General features: G+C 43.0%; 1 protein-coding gene across 8 annotated transcripts in view; it reads left to right on the top strand.

Moving 5' to 3' along the window:
* The window catches only part of atp2b3b (ATPase plasma membrane Ca2+ transporting 3b), a 43,350-nt gene that overhangs the window by 4,683 nt on the left and 20,105 nt on the right, over positions 1-18,562 (top strand). For 5 of the 8 annotated variants that reach the window (XR_010916393.1, XM_067527486.1, XM_067527485.1 and 2 more), the window contains exons 2-14: positions 255-1,032; positions 5,191-5,388; positions 7,290-7,547; positions 8,099-8,224; positions 9,094-9,219; positions 12,869-12,925; positions 13,223-13,264; positions 13,379-13,543; positions 14,245-14,316; positions 14,424-14,566; positions 16,085-16,217; positions 17,448-17,557; positions 17,793-17,927. Coding sequence is in view for 7 of the 8 variants with exons in the window: in XM_067527486.1 (XP_067383587.1) it covers positions 783-1,032; positions 5,191-5,388; positions 7,290-7,547; positions 8,099-8,224; positions 9,094-9,219; positions 12,869-12,925; positions 13,223-13,264; positions 13,379-13,543; positions 14,245-14,316; positions 14,424-14,566; positions 16,085-16,217; positions 17,448-17,557; positions 17,793-17,927 (1,815 nt within the window). In the remaining variant the exon portion in view is untranslated. The remainder of the gene's footprint in view (positions 1-254; positions 1,033-5,190; positions 5,389-7,289; positions 7,548-8,098; positions 8,225-9,093; positions 9,220-12,868; positions 12,926-13,222; positions 13,265-13,378; positions 13,544-14,244; positions 14,317-14,423; positions 14,567-16,084; positions 16,218-17,447; positions 17,558-17,792; positions 17,928-18,562) is intronic. The other 3 variants (XM_067527491.1, XM_067527490.1, XM_067527487.1) reach the window with 1 other exon arrangement.

The following is an 18,562-nucleotide window of genomic DNA, read 5'->3' on the forward strand; positions in this document are numbered from 1 at the left end:
AAGCATCTTAGAACCGTAGGTAGTCAAATGCATCACGTTTGTACCCATTTATAACTGCATACATCAAGTCATACTTTGGTGTTTAATTACATTAAGACTGGTATTAATGGCAGATTTTTTGCTGCATCAAATGTACAAGTTTCACAATGGAGTCCACGCCTTGTCTGTCTCAGAAGTGATATGATGTAATGATAGTGAGTGGGATCAATAGTACAGAGTGGTAATGTTTTGTCTCTTCCTCGCACTCTCTTTAGGTCCCGGTGGTGCAGCAGTAGCTACCTCTGAACTGGATCCACTTCCTGTCTCTGATTTATCAGCTGCCTCTGTCTTGCTCGCCCCTCTCACCGTCCGTACATCATCCCTGCATCCTCGTCCGCACGTCTGTCAGCCCGTCCGCCCGTCCGTCCATGGACTGGCCGTGACCCTGGAGAGAGGGGGACAGAAACGAGGAAAGAGCAGAGTCTCAGAGGAGATGACGGCAAAGAAAGCTGGATTCGTTCACCCTCCTCCTCCTCCAGTTATGGAGAATTAAAGGAGCAGTGGGAGGCCAGGCCGAAATAGCGAGGAGGAAACTGCCCCTTCATTGTGCTTAAATACAATTAAATGCAGGGTTAGCTGAATCGTTTCAGTTACGCGTTATTAGATAGGATATTAAGACAGAACCGCGATTCTAACTGTTGTGCACATGAACACCCTGCCACCAACCAAGCAAAAGGGGAACTGAGCTGTGGACAGACTACGGGGAAAGAGGAGGACCAAAGCAGTTAGAAACCCTTACTGACATGTCAACAACAGCCACAATGGGTGAAATGGCAAACAGTGCAGTGGAATTTTATCCCAAAGGGACTCGAAGCGGGAGCAGAGGAGGAGGACGGGCAGATGGCAGCCAGGCAGGGGGAGAATTTGGGGTGACGGTGAAGGAGCTCAGGGAGCTGATGGAGCTCAGAGGGCCAGACGCTCTGCAGAAGATCCAGGACAGCTATGGAGACACAGAAGGGCTCTGCCAGAGACTACAGTCCAGCACCACTGAGGGTGAGCAGGCACAGATGGACGAATGGATGAATCAGATGAAAAGTATATGGATGGATGCATGATCCAGTAGTAGATATAAAGATGGATGAATGAATGGCTTAGAGCATAAATTCCCAAATGAATGATGAGATTGCTGGCTTGCTGGACAGATACATTTGAATCGTGAAGGAATAGAAACGGGTTAGCAGGGGTATGAATTGGTGCACTGAGTTAAAAGTAAACTAAGGAGTGGTAGGATGGACGACCTTGTCCTCTTGGCTGGAGTCACACATAAACACCTCTGCATGAGTGATGCTGCAGTTTCTACGGCAGCGTCCTCCAACGGATGACATTTTGTCGTCCTTTAAAGACAAAATGCTTTGGTCCCACACTGGCCAGGACGAGTCATTTTGTTTTGCACATTTAATAGTACACATGTAGACTGAACTTTAAAAAATGCAACAACTTCACTGCCGCGCAACCCGTGCACAGGAGAAAAATGTAAACTGAAATCAAAGCACTTCCGTCAAACAGTACAAACACATTTTACTCACGGCGCGTAATCCTGGCTGCAGCAGCAGCTTTGTTGGGAGGCGGGTGCACAGAGAACATGGGTGGATGAATAGATTGATGATTGGATGAGAGGATTACAGTGGATGAATGGGTGGAAAGCCGAGTAGCAGAGTAAATCAATAAACTGACGATTGGAGTAAAGGTGTGCAGGGATCAATTAAGAAGATGCTGGAACCTGCAAATATATATAAAAAAAAAAAAGAGTGAAATTATTCTTCCCTCATCAAACAATCACAGTTTGGATGAACCACTACATAAAGCCACACTATGTACCTTCATTGCCTTGTTGTTTTAATGCTTTTATAAAATTTCCGTTTTAGTTTCAGTTTCAAAAGGTTTTAATTAATCAGCATTATAAACCCCCTTAAGACCAAAGATGTCTTATTGAAGACTGTCCTGGCCAAGACAAACACCAATTAATTAGTAAGTTAAAGCACATTGTGGCTTGTGAGGATCAGACTTTGATTCGGGCTCCTTCAATGTTTGTGTGGGGGTTTACTCATTTCCTCAGCTTTTTGTCAGTGTGAATCCTATTTCTTGGGGTTTTAAACTTTTAGTTGGACAAAACAAGCAATCTAGCAAGACATTTATTTACCATTCTCTGATAACTGGTTAGAGATTATGGATGAATAATTACAGCCAATTTATTCATGAAATAATCCAACTCTAAACAAAACCAGTGGCTGTTAAGAATGTTACGGAAGGTTTGGTAGTTAAAGGGCGACTTCACTGATTTTCATCTGGCTGTAGTTCAGGGATGTATATGAATGGCAGAAAACATCAGTTTTAGACTGTACATCAAAATTTCTCTCTGCTTCTAGCTAAAAACCCCTTTAGATGATGTAATCTGGGGGAGCTTTCAGTTTAGAAGATGTCATCTTGCTTCTTATACTGCAGAGGTTGTAGCCTTGTTCGACCCGCTCTCCCCAGAATTCCATCAGATGACATTGTCTGAAAACGTATTGATCATTTTCAGCTGGACGCAAGGATGTTTGAACATAGCGTAGCCTGCGAACATTTTCAAAGCGTTAATGTGCACAAGTCTCTTATCTTTTGAGTAACTGATTAATTTACTAATTGTTTCTGCACTAATGCTGTAAATGTGTCTGTAAACACACACACACAAACACACATACTTTGTCTGGTAAGGGACGTTCCCTTTCACCCTACTCTAACCTCAACCTAACTTAAAAGAAATACTGAGCTTAACCCTGAAATCAAGTAACAACCCTCCAATAACCTTCACAAGTCTTGAGGACTGGACTAAGTATCCTCACAGTTACAGTTTTGAGTTATACTTTGTCCACATAAACAGAAAGACATACACACACAGAAAATGAAATGTTAATATGATTATGCCAATCCAAGGGTCGAATTAGGGTTTCCATGTCTTCAGCGTGTGTGCGTGCATGCACACTCTTGTAGGTTCTGTGTTCTAACAGGGGTGTGGTACCACACTACACCCACTCTTTCAACTAGTTTGTAGCCTAGCAACACAACAGCAGAGGGAAGTTGGCCGGGAAAGTCAGCAAGAGAGAGAGAAAGATGTGAACTGAGAACTGTGAGATGGAGAATGCGAGGAAGAGCGAGAGGAGTGAATGGACAGAGAAGAATGTGTTCAAGTGTAAGCAAAGTCTATGAGGTGTGTGTGTTTGTGTGTGTGTGTGTGTGTGTGTGTGTGAGAAAGAGAGAGAGATGGAGGAAAATTGACAGAGTTAGTGGGTGTTTAGTTACAGTAACTCTGTGTTGGGTGTTGCTAATTTGATACTGTGAGCTGGTCAGGACACAGTGCAGCAGGTCCCAACAAATCCAGCATACACACACACACACACACACACACACACACACACGTTTCAATAACTGTGAGGACCCTTATTTACATATTGCATTTCTTAGCCCCATCACAAGTAAATGCCTACATGTAGCCTAAACCCAATAACCATAATCCCAACCCTCAAGCATCACCTTCTGAAAAAGATCCAACTAAAACGAATCCCTGCAGCCACAGAAAGACCAGCACACACAAAAACACTCCGAGTCATATATCTGCAGTTGTCCCTACAAAGCACAGTTGGCAAACAACACACACACACACACAACACTGCTCTCCACACACTTGTACACAAGCATCTTCTGCTGCACTATGCTGACTTTCACAAATTACATACGGTGTCATCTGGCATGACAAACCTGCCAAAGAGCAAACGCAGATGAAAAAAAAGACACATTTCCCACTGTGTAGAAATCTAATGTCATTAGTCAAAATTCTGTTTGCGAAAACTTGGGACTGATCATTTAGAACTGTTTGACAGCACAACAAGAGCTGCTGCCTTTGTTTAATAAGATCACAATAAAGGTTATGCAGTGGAAGAACGTGAAAATACGGGTGTATATGTACATGGATATTTTGCCACACTCTGTTGCACACACAAGCATTTACATTATGATGCAGCTGATGCCGAACATCATCTGTAATATGATGCTAAGTGCAGAGTGGGGGTTAAACTAATACAGAGTGGGATCTTTCTCTGTCTCACACACACAAACACAGATATGGATACCCCAGCACTGCAGCATGAGACCATTATATCCACACTGAAGAGAGAGAGAACGGAGGAGGAGGGAGAAACGATGATAAGGAAGGGGTGAAATAAAGAGTGTGTGGTGATGGGGGTGGGGAGGAGGGGTGCGAGGGGTGAGGACGGAAAGCTAGAACAGCTTGCCGCATTGTCAAGGGCACATCAAGGGGAGATTGAGAGAGGGAGAAAACGAGAGGAGGAGGAGAGCCAACGAGAGAGGCTGTGGAAGAGGATGAGGAGGAAGGGAAGAACGGAGGGATGGTGGAGGGATGGACTAATGAAAGGAGGAAAGAGTTTGCTACGATTACTCAGCATAAGGTCACCTGGTTTCTCCCTCTTCCTGGTCTCTCTCTGTCTCGCCTTCGTCTAAACCCTGTTGAGTGTCATATTGCTACTCTTTTCATCAGCAATACTGGAAGCAACATTTGACCAGGATTTGTCCAAACACACACACACACACACACACACATAGAAACGGATGCTTAGATAGTCACCGGCCACGGCCAACTACAGCAGCCAAATTGCTCTTCATGACAGCCAATCAAAAAAGGAAGAGAAAAAAAAAAGAAGCTCTGCTCCAAAGCAATTACAACGAATGAATGACATCACCTGTTGCTGGGCAGAAACCTGTTAAAGACAGGAAGCTCTGGACATGATATCCTGGTCACCATGGAAACTGAATCACTTCAGGGATGAGGTTGAAGGGGAGGATGGAGATGTTGCGGTGAGGCTGAGTTTGGAGTTAGCTGCTGTACTTCATAGGTTTTCATTTTTTTGTGCGCTTTACAATATTTTAGTGGGTTTACAATGCTTGTCTGGTAGGTTTTAGCTTTTTGGAGGGGGGGGGTGCATGTGTGCAAATACTAAACAGTGCTGTTTGAAGTTTTATAAACTTTTACAACAGCAAAAAGTGATTCAAAAAGCTTTTGTTTGCCAATCGTTGCATGTGAATTTCACTTGTTGTGAAATTGGTTAACATCTCAACTTTGTGCCATTTCTTTCCGTCTCAACCGTCACCACTTCTCAGGGCTCAGTGGGGACCCGGTGGACATGGAGCGTCGGTACCAAGCGTTCGGCCAAAACTTCATCCCCCCCAAGAAAGCCAAGACTTTCTTGGAGCTTGTGTGGGAGGCCTTACAGGATGTCACACTCATCATTTTGGAGGCCGCTGCCATCATCTCCCTTGGCCTCTCGTTCTATCAGCCTCCCGGAAAGGAAAGTGAAGGTGAGTACACAGGCAGAAGTGGGGGTGAGGTGTTTTTTCTTTTTTTTTTTTTTAATGAGGGTGTTTCAGGTGTGAATCTGAATGTGAAAAACAGTCAAGATGTGCACCAAAAAGAACTAGGATGGAGGAGACATATAGAGAGGTGAGGAGGAAGATGAATCATCATCAGCATACAGTATCACCAGTAACCTGATTAAAGAGGAGAACAGAAATGAGATATGGCAGAAGCTACGATGTTGGACGGGAAGACAGGAGATTGAAAAGAACTTTTAAGAGCTGGAGAAAAGGGAAAAGGATGATTAACGCAAGTCTGTGTTAATGTTGCTCAGTATTGTGACCATGAGGGGACACATCTGGCACAAAAACCAGCAGTCCACCTCAGGGCAGGAGAGCGAGGAAGACACTGTAGCCTCTGCTACAAGGAAAAACATAAAACTCACTACTTGGTGCACGAAGTAGCTCTGTTTCCAGTCCTATAACTACTTTTTCACATGTGTTCGACGACGTGTGCTCCAGCTGAGAATCGCCTGATCTGGCACCGGATCCACATACGCATAGGAGCACAAAGCAGCGCACGAACGCATCCCGTGAGCCATTGTAAATATAACCTAGCCTTCGCAAACATCAATTAGACATGGCATCGGCATGACTGAGAGTAGATGAAATCAGGCGCACTGACCTGGGCACAGCTGCAGCACTAATATTGACTCCATCAGCTGTTTACTGTCAGTTGCATTCCGTATTGCTCCTCACGTTTACACGGTCATTTACATTTCGCAAATTAGCCTAGATGATCAAATCCGGACCCTTTCCTCAAAATTAGTGTCGGACCGACAGTATGTATGCAGCAGTGATTCAGTTTGCTAACAGTAGCCTCCATTAGTCCGATAAGTCTCCATTAATCCCCTGAATTAAGATACAGTGTGTTTCATTGGTCGTAAATTCAACGTTTTACTTATAAGAGGAGAATATGTTATTTTAAGTTACATGGCCTTGACAGGTTTATGTCTGAGTGCAGTGTGGAAAGTGCAGTGGGAGGAATTTTGAAGGAGTAACACTTAAAAATATCTGCAGTGTGGCTTTGACACCTCTGTGCAGGAGAACCAAGAGAGAAGAACCGGGTTTTCTCAGAACGTCTGATTCAGCTGGGCCGTCGCTGTGTTCTCATCCCGAATTCACACTCAAATGCTGCTGCAGCATCGGGCTCAAATGGGGAGATGGCTTGTGAGATAGAAGTTACAAATCAAAGAATTTGCTTTTAAAAAAGAGTTTTCTGTTAATCCATGATATTATCCTTAAACGGTTGTCTGAGTTAATCAGAAAGATCGGCGGTGTCTAGTCATCTTCACTGGTTGAAAAGGGACGTTGCACAAAATGAAACGAATGCAATAGACAAAAGCTGGCGAGATGAGAAGTGGAAGGGGACTGTCACATCGTTGTAATTAGCTTTCTGCGTCTGTTCTCCGTGCTGACAGGTCCTAATAGAAAGGAAGTGGGCTCAAACGACGGAAAGAGGAAACAGGGCACTGGCTCTGTCTGAATCCACATGGTGCACCCTAGATCACCGCAGCACACATAAACTTACTCATTTTAAATCCGTTAGGTGCAATATAAGCTTTTGTATTCCTTTGTGAGTGGTAGGACATTTCATGATGATGACAGGCAGCATTTCTTTGAGATCATACCTGAACGTGTGGCTCACCAGAAACAATCAGGATGTTCTGATATCTCTCATCTGTCAGTGTGGGTGGTGGGTGACTCATTTATTTACATTTTAACCACCGATTACTGCTTTAATTTTGCTTTCGTACATTTGGTGACTTATGTGACAGATAGCAAACATACCACCAGCCAGCACACAGAATGTTTAACCAGATGTTCTTTTGTCGCCCTCTCTCCAGCGTGTGGGAATGTATCAGGGGGCCCAGAGGATGAAGGCGAGGCCGACACCGGCTGGATCGAAGGCGCAGCCATCCTGCTGTCTGTGGTGTGCGTCGTGCTGGTGACGGCGTTTAACGACTGGTCCAAAGAGAAGCAGTTCCGGGGTCTGCAGAGTCGGATCGAGCAGGAACAGAAGTTCACTGTGGTGCGGAAAGGAAATGTCATCCAGATCCCGGTGGCTGACATGGTGGTGGGGGATATGGCTCAGGTTAAGTACGGTAAGAAGACTTTCACAGATGCTCAATGTATGAAGGAGAAACAACTTTCATTTACTATGAATTCATACAAATACACTTTTGGAGGTGAATGACGCCTACATTTTTCACAATTTATGACTTGTTCTTCAATCTGTGCACACGCTGGAATGTGAAAATAGAGCTAAACACACTGACTGGAATAAACATATGACAATGGCAACACTAATGCTTTGTAAGCACCAGATAAACGTATTTGTAGCTAAATTGCTTGGGCAAAGTCCGGTGGACTGTTTCCCCTCGCTCCCAGTGGTTGGAGTAAGTTAGGTATAATTACCTCCTGGCTGTGAATAGTGTGGTAATTATATCGTCATTTGACTCTTAGGAAGCATGTAAATGGGCCTATTTACCAAAATGTCAAATATTCCTGCTAAACCTATAATGCGTTTTGTGTTTCAGTGTCATTAAACATGTCCACAAATATACACAAATCTCTGTGTTAGCAACCAGTGCACTGGCACGTCTCAAAAACTACAAGGTGACTCAAACACCGATCGCTGTGCATCTGTGTCCAGGGGACCTGCTGCCAGCCGACGGCATCTTGGTGCAAGGCAATGATATGAAGATCGATGAGAGTTCTCTTACAGGAGAGTCCGACCACGTACGCAAATCCGTGGATAAGGACCCGATGCTGCTCTCAGGTTTGGTTTTACATTTTTGAATTTTGCTCTCAATCACCCAGGTGGTGCTACAGTTTGGGAACAGCATACTGTGTATCCGTCTAAAGGGTAAATGTGTCTAAAGGGTATAAATGTTGGTATATACAGGATATGAAGCAAGATAGAGAAGGTATTTTAATCTCTAGTGGTATTATTGTAACTGGTTATGATTTGCTAGTGCTCATGAACCTCAGTATACAACCAGCCATTTTCTGTGAAAAGGCTCTTGTAAAGGGACAAAGTTAGTGACTAGAAGGCGAACAACGTGGACCTTTATTGGCTAAAGAGCCAGAAATGTTTGCCAAGAGTCGATGGAGATCAAAATACAGATAGGAGGCTAAATATCAGGCTTGGTTTCATAACTTGGCCAGAGACTACGGTTCCAAGTGAATTCTAAAATTGTTCACCGACTGTTGGATGTGTGAGAAACCGTTAGCAACTTCATAGGGTCCTGCCTAGCCATCAAGGGCCACCTTGGTGCGAGTCTCGAGCCCGGTTAAAATGGGAAGGTTGCGGCAGGAAGGGCATCCAGAGCACATTCTGCTGTGGTGACCCCTGAAAGAGACAAGCCAAAAGCCGTTAATCTTGTTGAGCAACTGTATAGGGTGATAATGTGTGCGGCCAAAAATCTATTTAATCACATCCAAAACAGCGGATTGATCTGTCTTTTCTTCAGAGCCAAGTGATGAGAGCAGCTCAAGTCATAAAAACACTGAGAACATCTCATAGAGCCTTACAGTGATTTGCAGGCTCACAAGGTGTTGTTTCCTATGCTGGACCACTTGGAGAGTCCACTTTGCAAGCACAACTGGTGCCTTAAATCCAAACCATGACTCTATTTGGACGTTAAGGTACCCATGTGATGGAGGGCTCGGGCAGGATGTTGGTGACGGCTGTAGGTGTCAACTCGCAGACGGGCATCATCTTCACCCTGCTGGGCGCTGGAGAGATGGAGGAAGATGGGAAAGAGAAGAAAGGTAAGTGAAAGTGACAAACTAGGGGAGAGACAAAACACTTTTTAGAAACAGATTGTAAAGGAAAAAAAAGATAAAAATGCACTGGAACTGTTTCGTTTTATCTACTATATATTTATCTGTTTTATCTATTATATCAACACGTGAACCGACTAATTACACTTTCTCACAAAAAGTTAGGGATATTTGAAATGTTAAAATTTCATGCTACAGTGATATTATATTTCCCCATCTCAAACTAATTATTGAAACCGAAGCTGTTGTTGGTCTGCCACAACAAAAAATGTCAATGTCTCCATATCTTGTCAATTGTTAGGTGTCGTCTCGTTCTCATCCTGACTAAATGTGAACTGCGTGATGAAGAGGACTGTTTAAATACGAATTGTCATTGAACCAGATCATTTGGTGGTCTGTTCGTGGATCAGACATGCATTGTGCAATGTCATTCTGATATTTCACCTGAAAGTTGAGCATCCCTCATTTTTTGAGCGGTGATGCATCTGAAGCACAAATGGTTTCGTCCTTAAAATATGCAAAGTGGTAAAGGAAGCAAACAAAAGCTAATAAAGCTCAGGAAACAAGATACTGTACATCTCCACCATCTTCAATGATGAATTCTTTAAACTGCTCCGCTCAGTTAAAATATACTCACACTTATGAGTGGATGACTGACATAATCCTCCTGGACACATGGACCAGGGCCAGAGTATCTGTTTAACGTGACATTTAGAAAGATGATTTAGAAACAACCAGTAAAAGATACAACAAGGCTACAAAAGAGGCCCCTAACAATAAAATGCCTATAACGATAAAGTGCTGCAAAAGAGCCACAAACCCCCGAAAGACTTGCAGTCCGCCCCAAAGAGACACACAACTACCTCAATGACAAGCAACACAACCATGAAGACGAGCGAGATAAATGACTATAAAGAAACTAAATAACTACATGGCCCGAGAATCAGCACAAAGAGACTTAAAGCAACCACAGTGAGTCTCAACATGACCACAAAAAGACTCAGAGAGACGCGAGACCCCCACAGAGACATGCAAAACCACCGATAAGAGCGGCTAAAACACGCAGAACAACTAGACAGAAATGATTTATCGTTGGACGGTTTGGGGAGGGGGGGGGCTTACACACGTCGGTGCCCATGTCACATAATCTGTCCAGGCTCCCACATTGCGATGCATATGTGTGTGTGTAGAGTTAGCTTGGTGCCTAACTCATTTCAGATAAGAGCTTCAATAGGAAACACAGGAGTTTAACCTCATAGATAATTTAGCCCACATCCTCTCCATCCCTCTCTCCCTGTTTCCCTCTTTCTCTGCTCGCATGCCCTGCTCTCTCTGCTCATTCGTCTTTGTCCATTTCTCTCACTGGCTCTCTTGTTTACCTCGATCCTGCGCCCTCTTTTACTTTCCTACCTCTGCCGTCGCTCTGCACCGGTTCTCCCCCCCTCCCTTAATTTGAGAGGGATAGGCTGCAGATTGAATCAATTATTGAAAGAGCAGAGAAGAGCAGGAGAGATTCAGGGAAGAGTGTTGGTTGGTGGAAGCATTAGTCTATGCGCATTCGCTTTGGAAGGACCCGGCAGTCAGGGCAGAGCCTCAGACAACAACTTAGGCTACACATACTTTCAGAAGCACTTAAGGTTAATATCATTACCAGTGCACTCATCCATGGTTCTACCAATGCACTTCTGCATAGGAATGTGCGTAGTACTGTTGGCATATTACAGAAGACAAAACATTTGTGGGGTAGTCGAAAGCAGAAATGGAAAGTGACAAATTGACTAAAGATGGTAATTCTGTGAAAAAAAAAGCAAAAATTGCTCATTGCTCATTGCTTGTCCTCATTCTGTTTGTTAAGTGTTAGTTGCATACTAGGGTGTATTGCATTCAGTGCAGCCACCTCCGTAGGCTGGATCATTCAGACAGCCATTTACTGGAGCCAATACATTATTCATAAGACTTCCACAAACGCCATAACTTGTTAGTTTTCAACATGCAGTGTGGGTTTGCTATGGGGCTGTTTACTTGCATTTGAAGAGTTCATTTGCAAAAACACATTAGCACAATTTCCTTAAAGAAGAACTGAAATATTATCAACCCGTGCTGAATCCTAAATCCTTTTACAAAAACCTTGTACAAAAAGAACTTGAAAAAAAAAAAGATTTGATGTGAAGCAGGAGTTCGTTCTCGCCCTCCCCCATTTACGCGATTGGCCAGTGCAGCGTGAGTCCTAATGATTGTTGCATTTTGATAGGGTCATCTCAGTTCTGAGCGCAAGAGGCTTGCGAGCGCGCAACCGCCCCCGCGAGCGAGGAGGAGGACGGTTTGAGGTGGAGCACAGGAAATCTGAGAGCACACGTTTGATTGTTCGGGGAGGATTTTGAGAAGAATGCGTTAAAATCAGTCAGATATGCTGTTTCAAAGTGATTTTACCCTTTATTTTATCCTTAAACATGGACGTTTTGGACTAAACCTAAAAGCCATTAAATACTAAATAGAGTAAATCAATACAACAGAATACTGAGTCCACTCATTAGCAGTCTACTACCGCCATATTAACATATTACGAGGATAGTACAATTACAGGCAGACATCAAAATGTTTGCATATTTCCAGTTAGCTGCGGTTTGTGCAGACGCTAAATGTGCACAAAACAATGGTGCAGTGTATTTGTACAGGGAGCTTGTCTGCATCTCTTTAGATAAGACAGATATCTCATCAAACCCTGCAGGCTGAAACAATGACACATTGTTACTCAGGGGATTTATAGTCTGACTGTGTGGAGTATGACCTTGTTAATGTGTAATATGCTAATTAAAAGACAGATTGGTTGTAATGTACAGCACTTTATCCACTTGTTTTATTTGAAGAATCTCATATTTCACTCTGAAAAATTCGTTTTGGAGTTTAAGAAAAAAAAAAAAAAGACTGTTGGCGTCATCTGTGCATGTGAAAACTTTATTTCAATATTGACAGATGAATATAGTTGTGCAAAGAATGTTTATTGATGGACCACAAAGACTTTGGCGATTAGAGCCAAACAGTAAGTGTAGCGTAGAAACACTTAGGCCCTAAAGATACAGCAGATGGGAGGAATTCCCTTGGGGTCCAGACACTGGTGGTGGTGGTACAGGGAGCCAGAAGGGAGACGATGGAACTTTAGGCTGTTGGAATAAAGTGGTGCTGGAGGAGGAGCTGCGTTGCGTAGATGTAGCTTATCGACTTAAGGAGCAGAGGGAGAATGATTATTGGTTAATGCTGGTGGCAACAGAAGTGAATGATGGAAATTTGACAGCGTGGGAAAGTGGAAGTGATGGAGCAACGAGTAAGCCGGGGCTCACTGATGGATTCCGTATTGAGTTTTCACCAAAGTTTCACGTGTAAAAAAGCAATATCTATAGAAATAGATTTGATTTTTACGTTGCCTGTACTTTTACTTGAATCAGTTCTGCAAACTTGTCAATTTGCTAATATTTATTTTGGCTTCCTAAGGTTAAATTCACTTCTTTTTTTTTTTTCACTCTACATAGTTGTGTGTGTACAAGCACATTCACTTTTTGCGTTCTTTTGTTTTCCCCTTTGTGCCAAATCTTCTCATGTTCCCCCCAAAACCCTCCTTCCTCACACATTCCCCAAGCAGACGACTGTACTCAGTTGCTCATCTCTACAGATGCCAGTTACAGCACAGTCACCAATGGTATGTGAGCCTAAAATTGTCTGCCCTGCTTCTTTTCCTTAGCCGATGAATGGACGCCAGTACATGGTGTCATAGTAAAGTGAGACTGACCTATGGTGAACTTTTATTCTTAAAAATGTCCTTCAGTCTCTTGACCCCAGTGTATGAAGATGTGTGCACCTTTATTACTCTTCCCTTCAGTATTAGTTCCTTTGTGGTTTTCTCTTTTTGGAAGTGTGGTGTCCTGCAATCAGAAATATCTACTGTGAACATACATTTCTGTTCTCTTATCGTCGTGTCTACCTGTGTCTACCTCAGGAAAGCAACCTGACGGAGCTGTGGAGAACAATCAGAACAAAGGTAAAAGCTCGTGACGTGTGTTTGTGATGCTCAGTTTGGAAGTAGGATGAGCTTCCTTCCTTCTCAAGTGTGGCGTTGAAGAGAGTTTAAGGGTTTTGTGTTTGTGGTTTTCAGCCAAGAAGCAGGATGGGGGTGTTGCCATGGAGATGCAACCCCTGAAGAGTGCGGAGGGAGGGGAGGTGGAGGACAGAGAGAAGAAGAAGACTAACGTTCCAAAGAAGGAGAAGAGCGTGTTGCAGGGCAAACTCACCAAACTGGCTGTTCAAATTGGCAAAGCAGGTAAAGAGTCGTCCCACCTAACCAGAACTGGTTTCATGCTCTTTGAGCGCTGTTTCGGAAATGTTCACATCACAACTCTGTCACAGCCCGTGTTCTGTTAGGTTTCAAAGTCCGCAGGAGTCAGCTCGCTGAGTGTCAGCATGTGAACATTTCTTCAGATGTGTAGCTAACAGCCCCAATGTGTCTGAAGATAAAGCTTAAAAGCATAAAGAAACATTTTTGCATTTTTATATATTCATTACAGTTTGGACAACAGGTGTTTCACTGCAGCCACTGCACAATGAGAATGCTAGTGTTCCAGCTACAAATTTTGACAGGACTTCCGAGAGGGCTTTCCAGGTGCGAGCTCCCAGATAGGCGAGTCTGAACCTGTGCTGGGAAACACCTTCAGCGTAGACTCTGCAGTCTCACGGAGCTATCGTGTCAATAATGTGCAGTTACTTCTGAATGTTTGTGAGGAACCGTGGGTGTTGCGTGAAACTTTACAGATGCAGGTGTTACTAGTCATAGTTAGAAAGATTTTTTTTTTAAATTGTTGCTCGATAACGGAAAGATGTGAAAGGTGACACTGGGAAGGAGCAAAATGAACAACGATGCACTGTGTGGTTACTTCAGGACCAACATAAAACCTGAGACGTTCAATAAAGTCCGAGCAGGCCCGACTCTCTGATAAACTGTCCCTGCTTTGAATCTCCCCGCAGGTTTGGTGATGTCGGCCATCACTGTCATCATTCTAGTGCTGTACTTTGTCATCAACACGTTTGTGGTCGAAGGTCTGTGTGCACACAACTTTCCCACACACAAACGCACAACACTCTACTAAACACGACTCACGCCACTGTTTGCTTGACCCCCATCAGTAATGTGCTTTGTCCTGCAGGTCTTGCTTGGTTGCCAGAATGTACCCCGGTCTACATCCAGTACTTTGTCAAGTTTTTCATCATCGGAGTCACTGTGCTGGTGGTGGCCGTCCCGGAGGGCTTGCCTCTCGCCGTCACCATTTCTCTGGCTTACTCTGTCAAGGTAAACCAGCCCGTCCAGTCTAATGAATGCTTACGCGGGACCTATTAGCTGGTTGGCCGCTGCAGCAGTACGAACAGGTAGTAATAGAGAGGTGGTAATAAATAGATGACTTTTGAAAGTGAAGGAGGAAGAATGTGGGAGGAAGGCTTTCAGTTAGATCCAGAGGGGGGAATTTCTGCCCCGAATCCGTTCTCAACTTGATTTTCCTCAGCTAACTTCTTTTTTTATTTTTTTTTTAAATACATTTTTTTTGGACTAACATTAATATGGAAGTAGAATAGCTGCTTTTATCATAATGTTTTTCCCCGTTTGATACAAATCATATGAATGCCGCTTGTTTACTTTTTGATGAGTTCTAAGACTCTCGTCTTCGCTGTGCGCATCCCCTGCTGTGTGTGTGTTACACGTCACTGGGCGATTTCCTGAGTAGTTTCAGCATGTTCCTGCCAGACTCTTGAGAGGCAGCCTGTGAGGATCGTACAGCCGCCGCTTTCTGAATGAGCTCGAGTTGTTTTTTGGTTTTTAAAGGAGACCTGAGAAAAAGTCCATTCCAGTCATTTAATGGGGTGGACATATAGGGGATTACTTTCTATGATCCTGCCCAGTACAATGCACCAATTCCTGCAATGTTTTCAAGATGATATGATGCAGAATGTTTAGTATATTTGGTGCAGTTTCTGGAGTATAAATCCAAGATTGAATACAATTTGTGACTTGTTATTTTGTTTTTTTTAGATACAGAGACTTAATATCAGTGCTTTCCTTCCTTTTTCATCCAAGTTATTTATCACAGTTTTGTCTGCATTAAGCTAAAACATTGTTTCCAGCACATCCAGTCTTTTATTTCTCCACTTCCCTTGCAGGTAAAATCTATGAGTCTGCAGATGCTCAGTGACACTAGAATAAGATAAATGCGGGTGTGTGTCTGTATAATTGAAGTATTGCACAGTTTGCCCTGAAGGACGCATGCACATGTAAAATAGATGAGGTCCAAGGATTGAGCCTCTGGGAAACCCACAGATCATTTGAGTCCACTCAGATGCACAGTTACAAATTGGGACAAAATTGTCCTGTTCTGGAGTTATGACTAAAACCACTTCAACTGTGGAGCTGAGAGCAAGTACGGTCGTATTGTATCGTCAACAATGTCAAATAAATGTCATGAATTTACACATCACACAATTAATCTTCAATGAAAACAGTAACTAATAATGACATTAATTTTCATCAGTGTGTTATGTATTACAACACATTTCTTTTCTTTATTCTATTCTTTACCAAAATCAACGTAATATGACTCTTTGCACATGTTATTTGCACTGTCATACGTCCGAATATATGAATGAAAGGTTTGACATCTGGTTGTGAATTTCTTCGGCATCTCTCCCTCCTTCCTTCCAACAATCAACTTCTCTCTGTCTTTCTAACCTCCCTCCATTCATCATCATTCACTCCCACCCCATCTCCCCATGTCTCTCTCACCCACCCCTCTGCTCTCCATCACTATTTCCCATGTAGAAAATGATGAAGGATAACAACCTTGTGCGCCACCTGGATGCATGCGAGACCATGGGAAATGCCACGGCTATCTGCTCTGATAAGACCGGCACCCTCACCACCAACCGCATGACTGTGGTCCAGTCTTTCCTTGGTGAGCAAAAAGCTAAATAAACTAATAACATTCAATGTCATTAAGCAGCCTTAATGAAGTATTATTGTTTATTTCTGCTCTCTGTGATTCGCTGTGATGAAAACACAATGTAATGCTGACACTGAGTTCATGTAGAGAAGAAGAGTAACATGAAGTTCATTATTTTAGGAAAAGTCATACGTTTGATATTAGTCGGTGTCATAGCACTGTAATGTAATGTGCCTTAAAAATGTCGAAAGATTTGTTTCCTTTCTTTATAGGAAGTTTAGCTATTTCCACCAAATTAAAAATCAGAATCTAACCATAATAATTGTTGTGATTAGGTTTCCAATTCAGAGAAATGAGCAACAAACATCAAACTCACCATATTGAAAGTTGATAAAGCAGTGGAAATATTTGTCACTGTGAAGGAGCTCAGAGAAACACAAATCAAATTCTCCTTTAACACTTTAAGAAACACATTCACTGCTTCAGGACAGTCAACCTTCTGACTTAAGTCTGAAAATGGTTAAACATATTTTTTTTGATCGATATTGATGCTAGTAATTGCTAGACATCGATAAACATCAACTTAAAAAAAGTTCCAGTTCAGTTTTTTTTATGCATGTCCACACTCTATATTATAACATTATAATTTTAATGGTGCAAATGATGAAAACATTTATTTCTCATTTATATAAATAGTGCTTTGTTGTGGTAATGTAGCCTCCCTCCATCTACCCAGGTTCTATTCAGCTTTCTGCAGCTTTTAACCTTGTTCTCAGTGTATGTTTTCCACACTCCATGTATGCTGTCCTACTTAATCTAAGCAAGCAGCCGTTATAGAAGGATGGAGATATCATCCCCTTTAGTTCCTAGTAAGAAATTACTGGATCCTACAGATCCCACATTGCAACACATTACCATCATATAGTAATAGCATCAGTGTTTTCCGTTCAGTCAAGATTGGACTGATAAGTTCAGACTTGAAAAAACTCTCCAAACAAACTGCACACTATGATCTAAGACTGTACTACATGTATCTCCAAAGTCATAGACCAGTGCATCACAAACATTCACCATTAAAACCAGTAGAACTGTATTGCTAACAATATTTACATAATTAGCTCTACAGATGGGAGAATACACAGATTTCTGATGGAGGGAACCACAGCAGATGAGGATAGCGTGAAGGGTGAATGCAAAGAGATTATTAGTGAAGGGTATTCAAGTTAAATTGTTGTTGCCCAGGTGACGTGCACCACCGTGTGATCCCAGACCCTTCACAGATCAACCCCCGGACGCTGGACTTATTAGTCCACGCTATCGCTATCAACAGCGCCTACACCTCCAAGATCTTAGTGAGTCACGAACAGACAGAGATGGCATTGTTTTGCACAATGTCATTTTCTGGCTTCATTTCCAGTGTTTGTTTGTTTTCAGTCTTCACAGTGTGGGGATGTAACGGGATTCCACCTTAGTTTTAACATCGCCCTATCTTGTTTCCTCTTGCCTCATCCATGTCTTCGCCTTCCTCCCTGACCCTTACCCTGTCCTGTGTAATTTACTACCCCAACTTGCTTCAATTGCACCCAGCCTCCTGATGTCGAGGGGGGCCTGGCTAAGCAGGTGGGCAACAAGACGGAATGTGGCCTGCTGGGATTTGTATTAGACCTGCAGCAGGACTATGCCCCTGTCAGAGAGCACATCCCTGAGGAAAGACTGTACAAGGTAGGGAGCCACATCCTTATCTTTTCCCCACTGCTGTTTATTTTTAAAGGGTAATGTTTAATGCTAAATTTTTAGCGTTGAGGTCCAAATAACTTTTTGCTGTTTGCAGACATGATTGCGAGGCTAATATGAATTTTTTTAAATAAAGATCCCTCATATTTCCAAATGGCAATTAATAAAGGAACAAAGGCAGTGGTGGACTCGAAATGCAAAACTCTACGTATTTTGGCAATATGCTTAATTACATTTGATATCTCAGTCTGAAGCCCAAATGGTGGCTTGGCAGGCTCGTAGTACTCTGAAGTAGGTCACTACACACAATTGCAGTCTGTTGCACTTTTGAAGATGTAGCTGGTCTAATTCTGCATTGTGTTATATCAATGAAAAAGGCCACATGTGCTGGGATATCTCTCAGCAATCTATCGCGAAGCACCACCGACGGCACCGGCGTAAATATCCTGCAGTTGTAGAGAATCACAGGCACTCACCGGGTTTCTTTCTCACGAGCAGTCTACCCTGCCAGAGAAGCAACCGCTACAAGAGAACACAAAAGGAAAGCGGAATATACACACACACGCACACGAAAAAAAGCTTTACAATAAAACAGCAATGCTAGAGGCTCTTAGCCCAAGTTC

This window comes from Channa argus, chromosome 13, assembly GCF_033026475.1.
Source record: "Channa argus isolate prfri chromosome 13, Channa argus male v1.0, whole genome shotgun sequence".
Classification (NCBI taxonomy): Eukaryota; Metazoa; Chordata; class Actinopteri; order Anabantiformes; family Channidae; genus Channa; species Channa argus.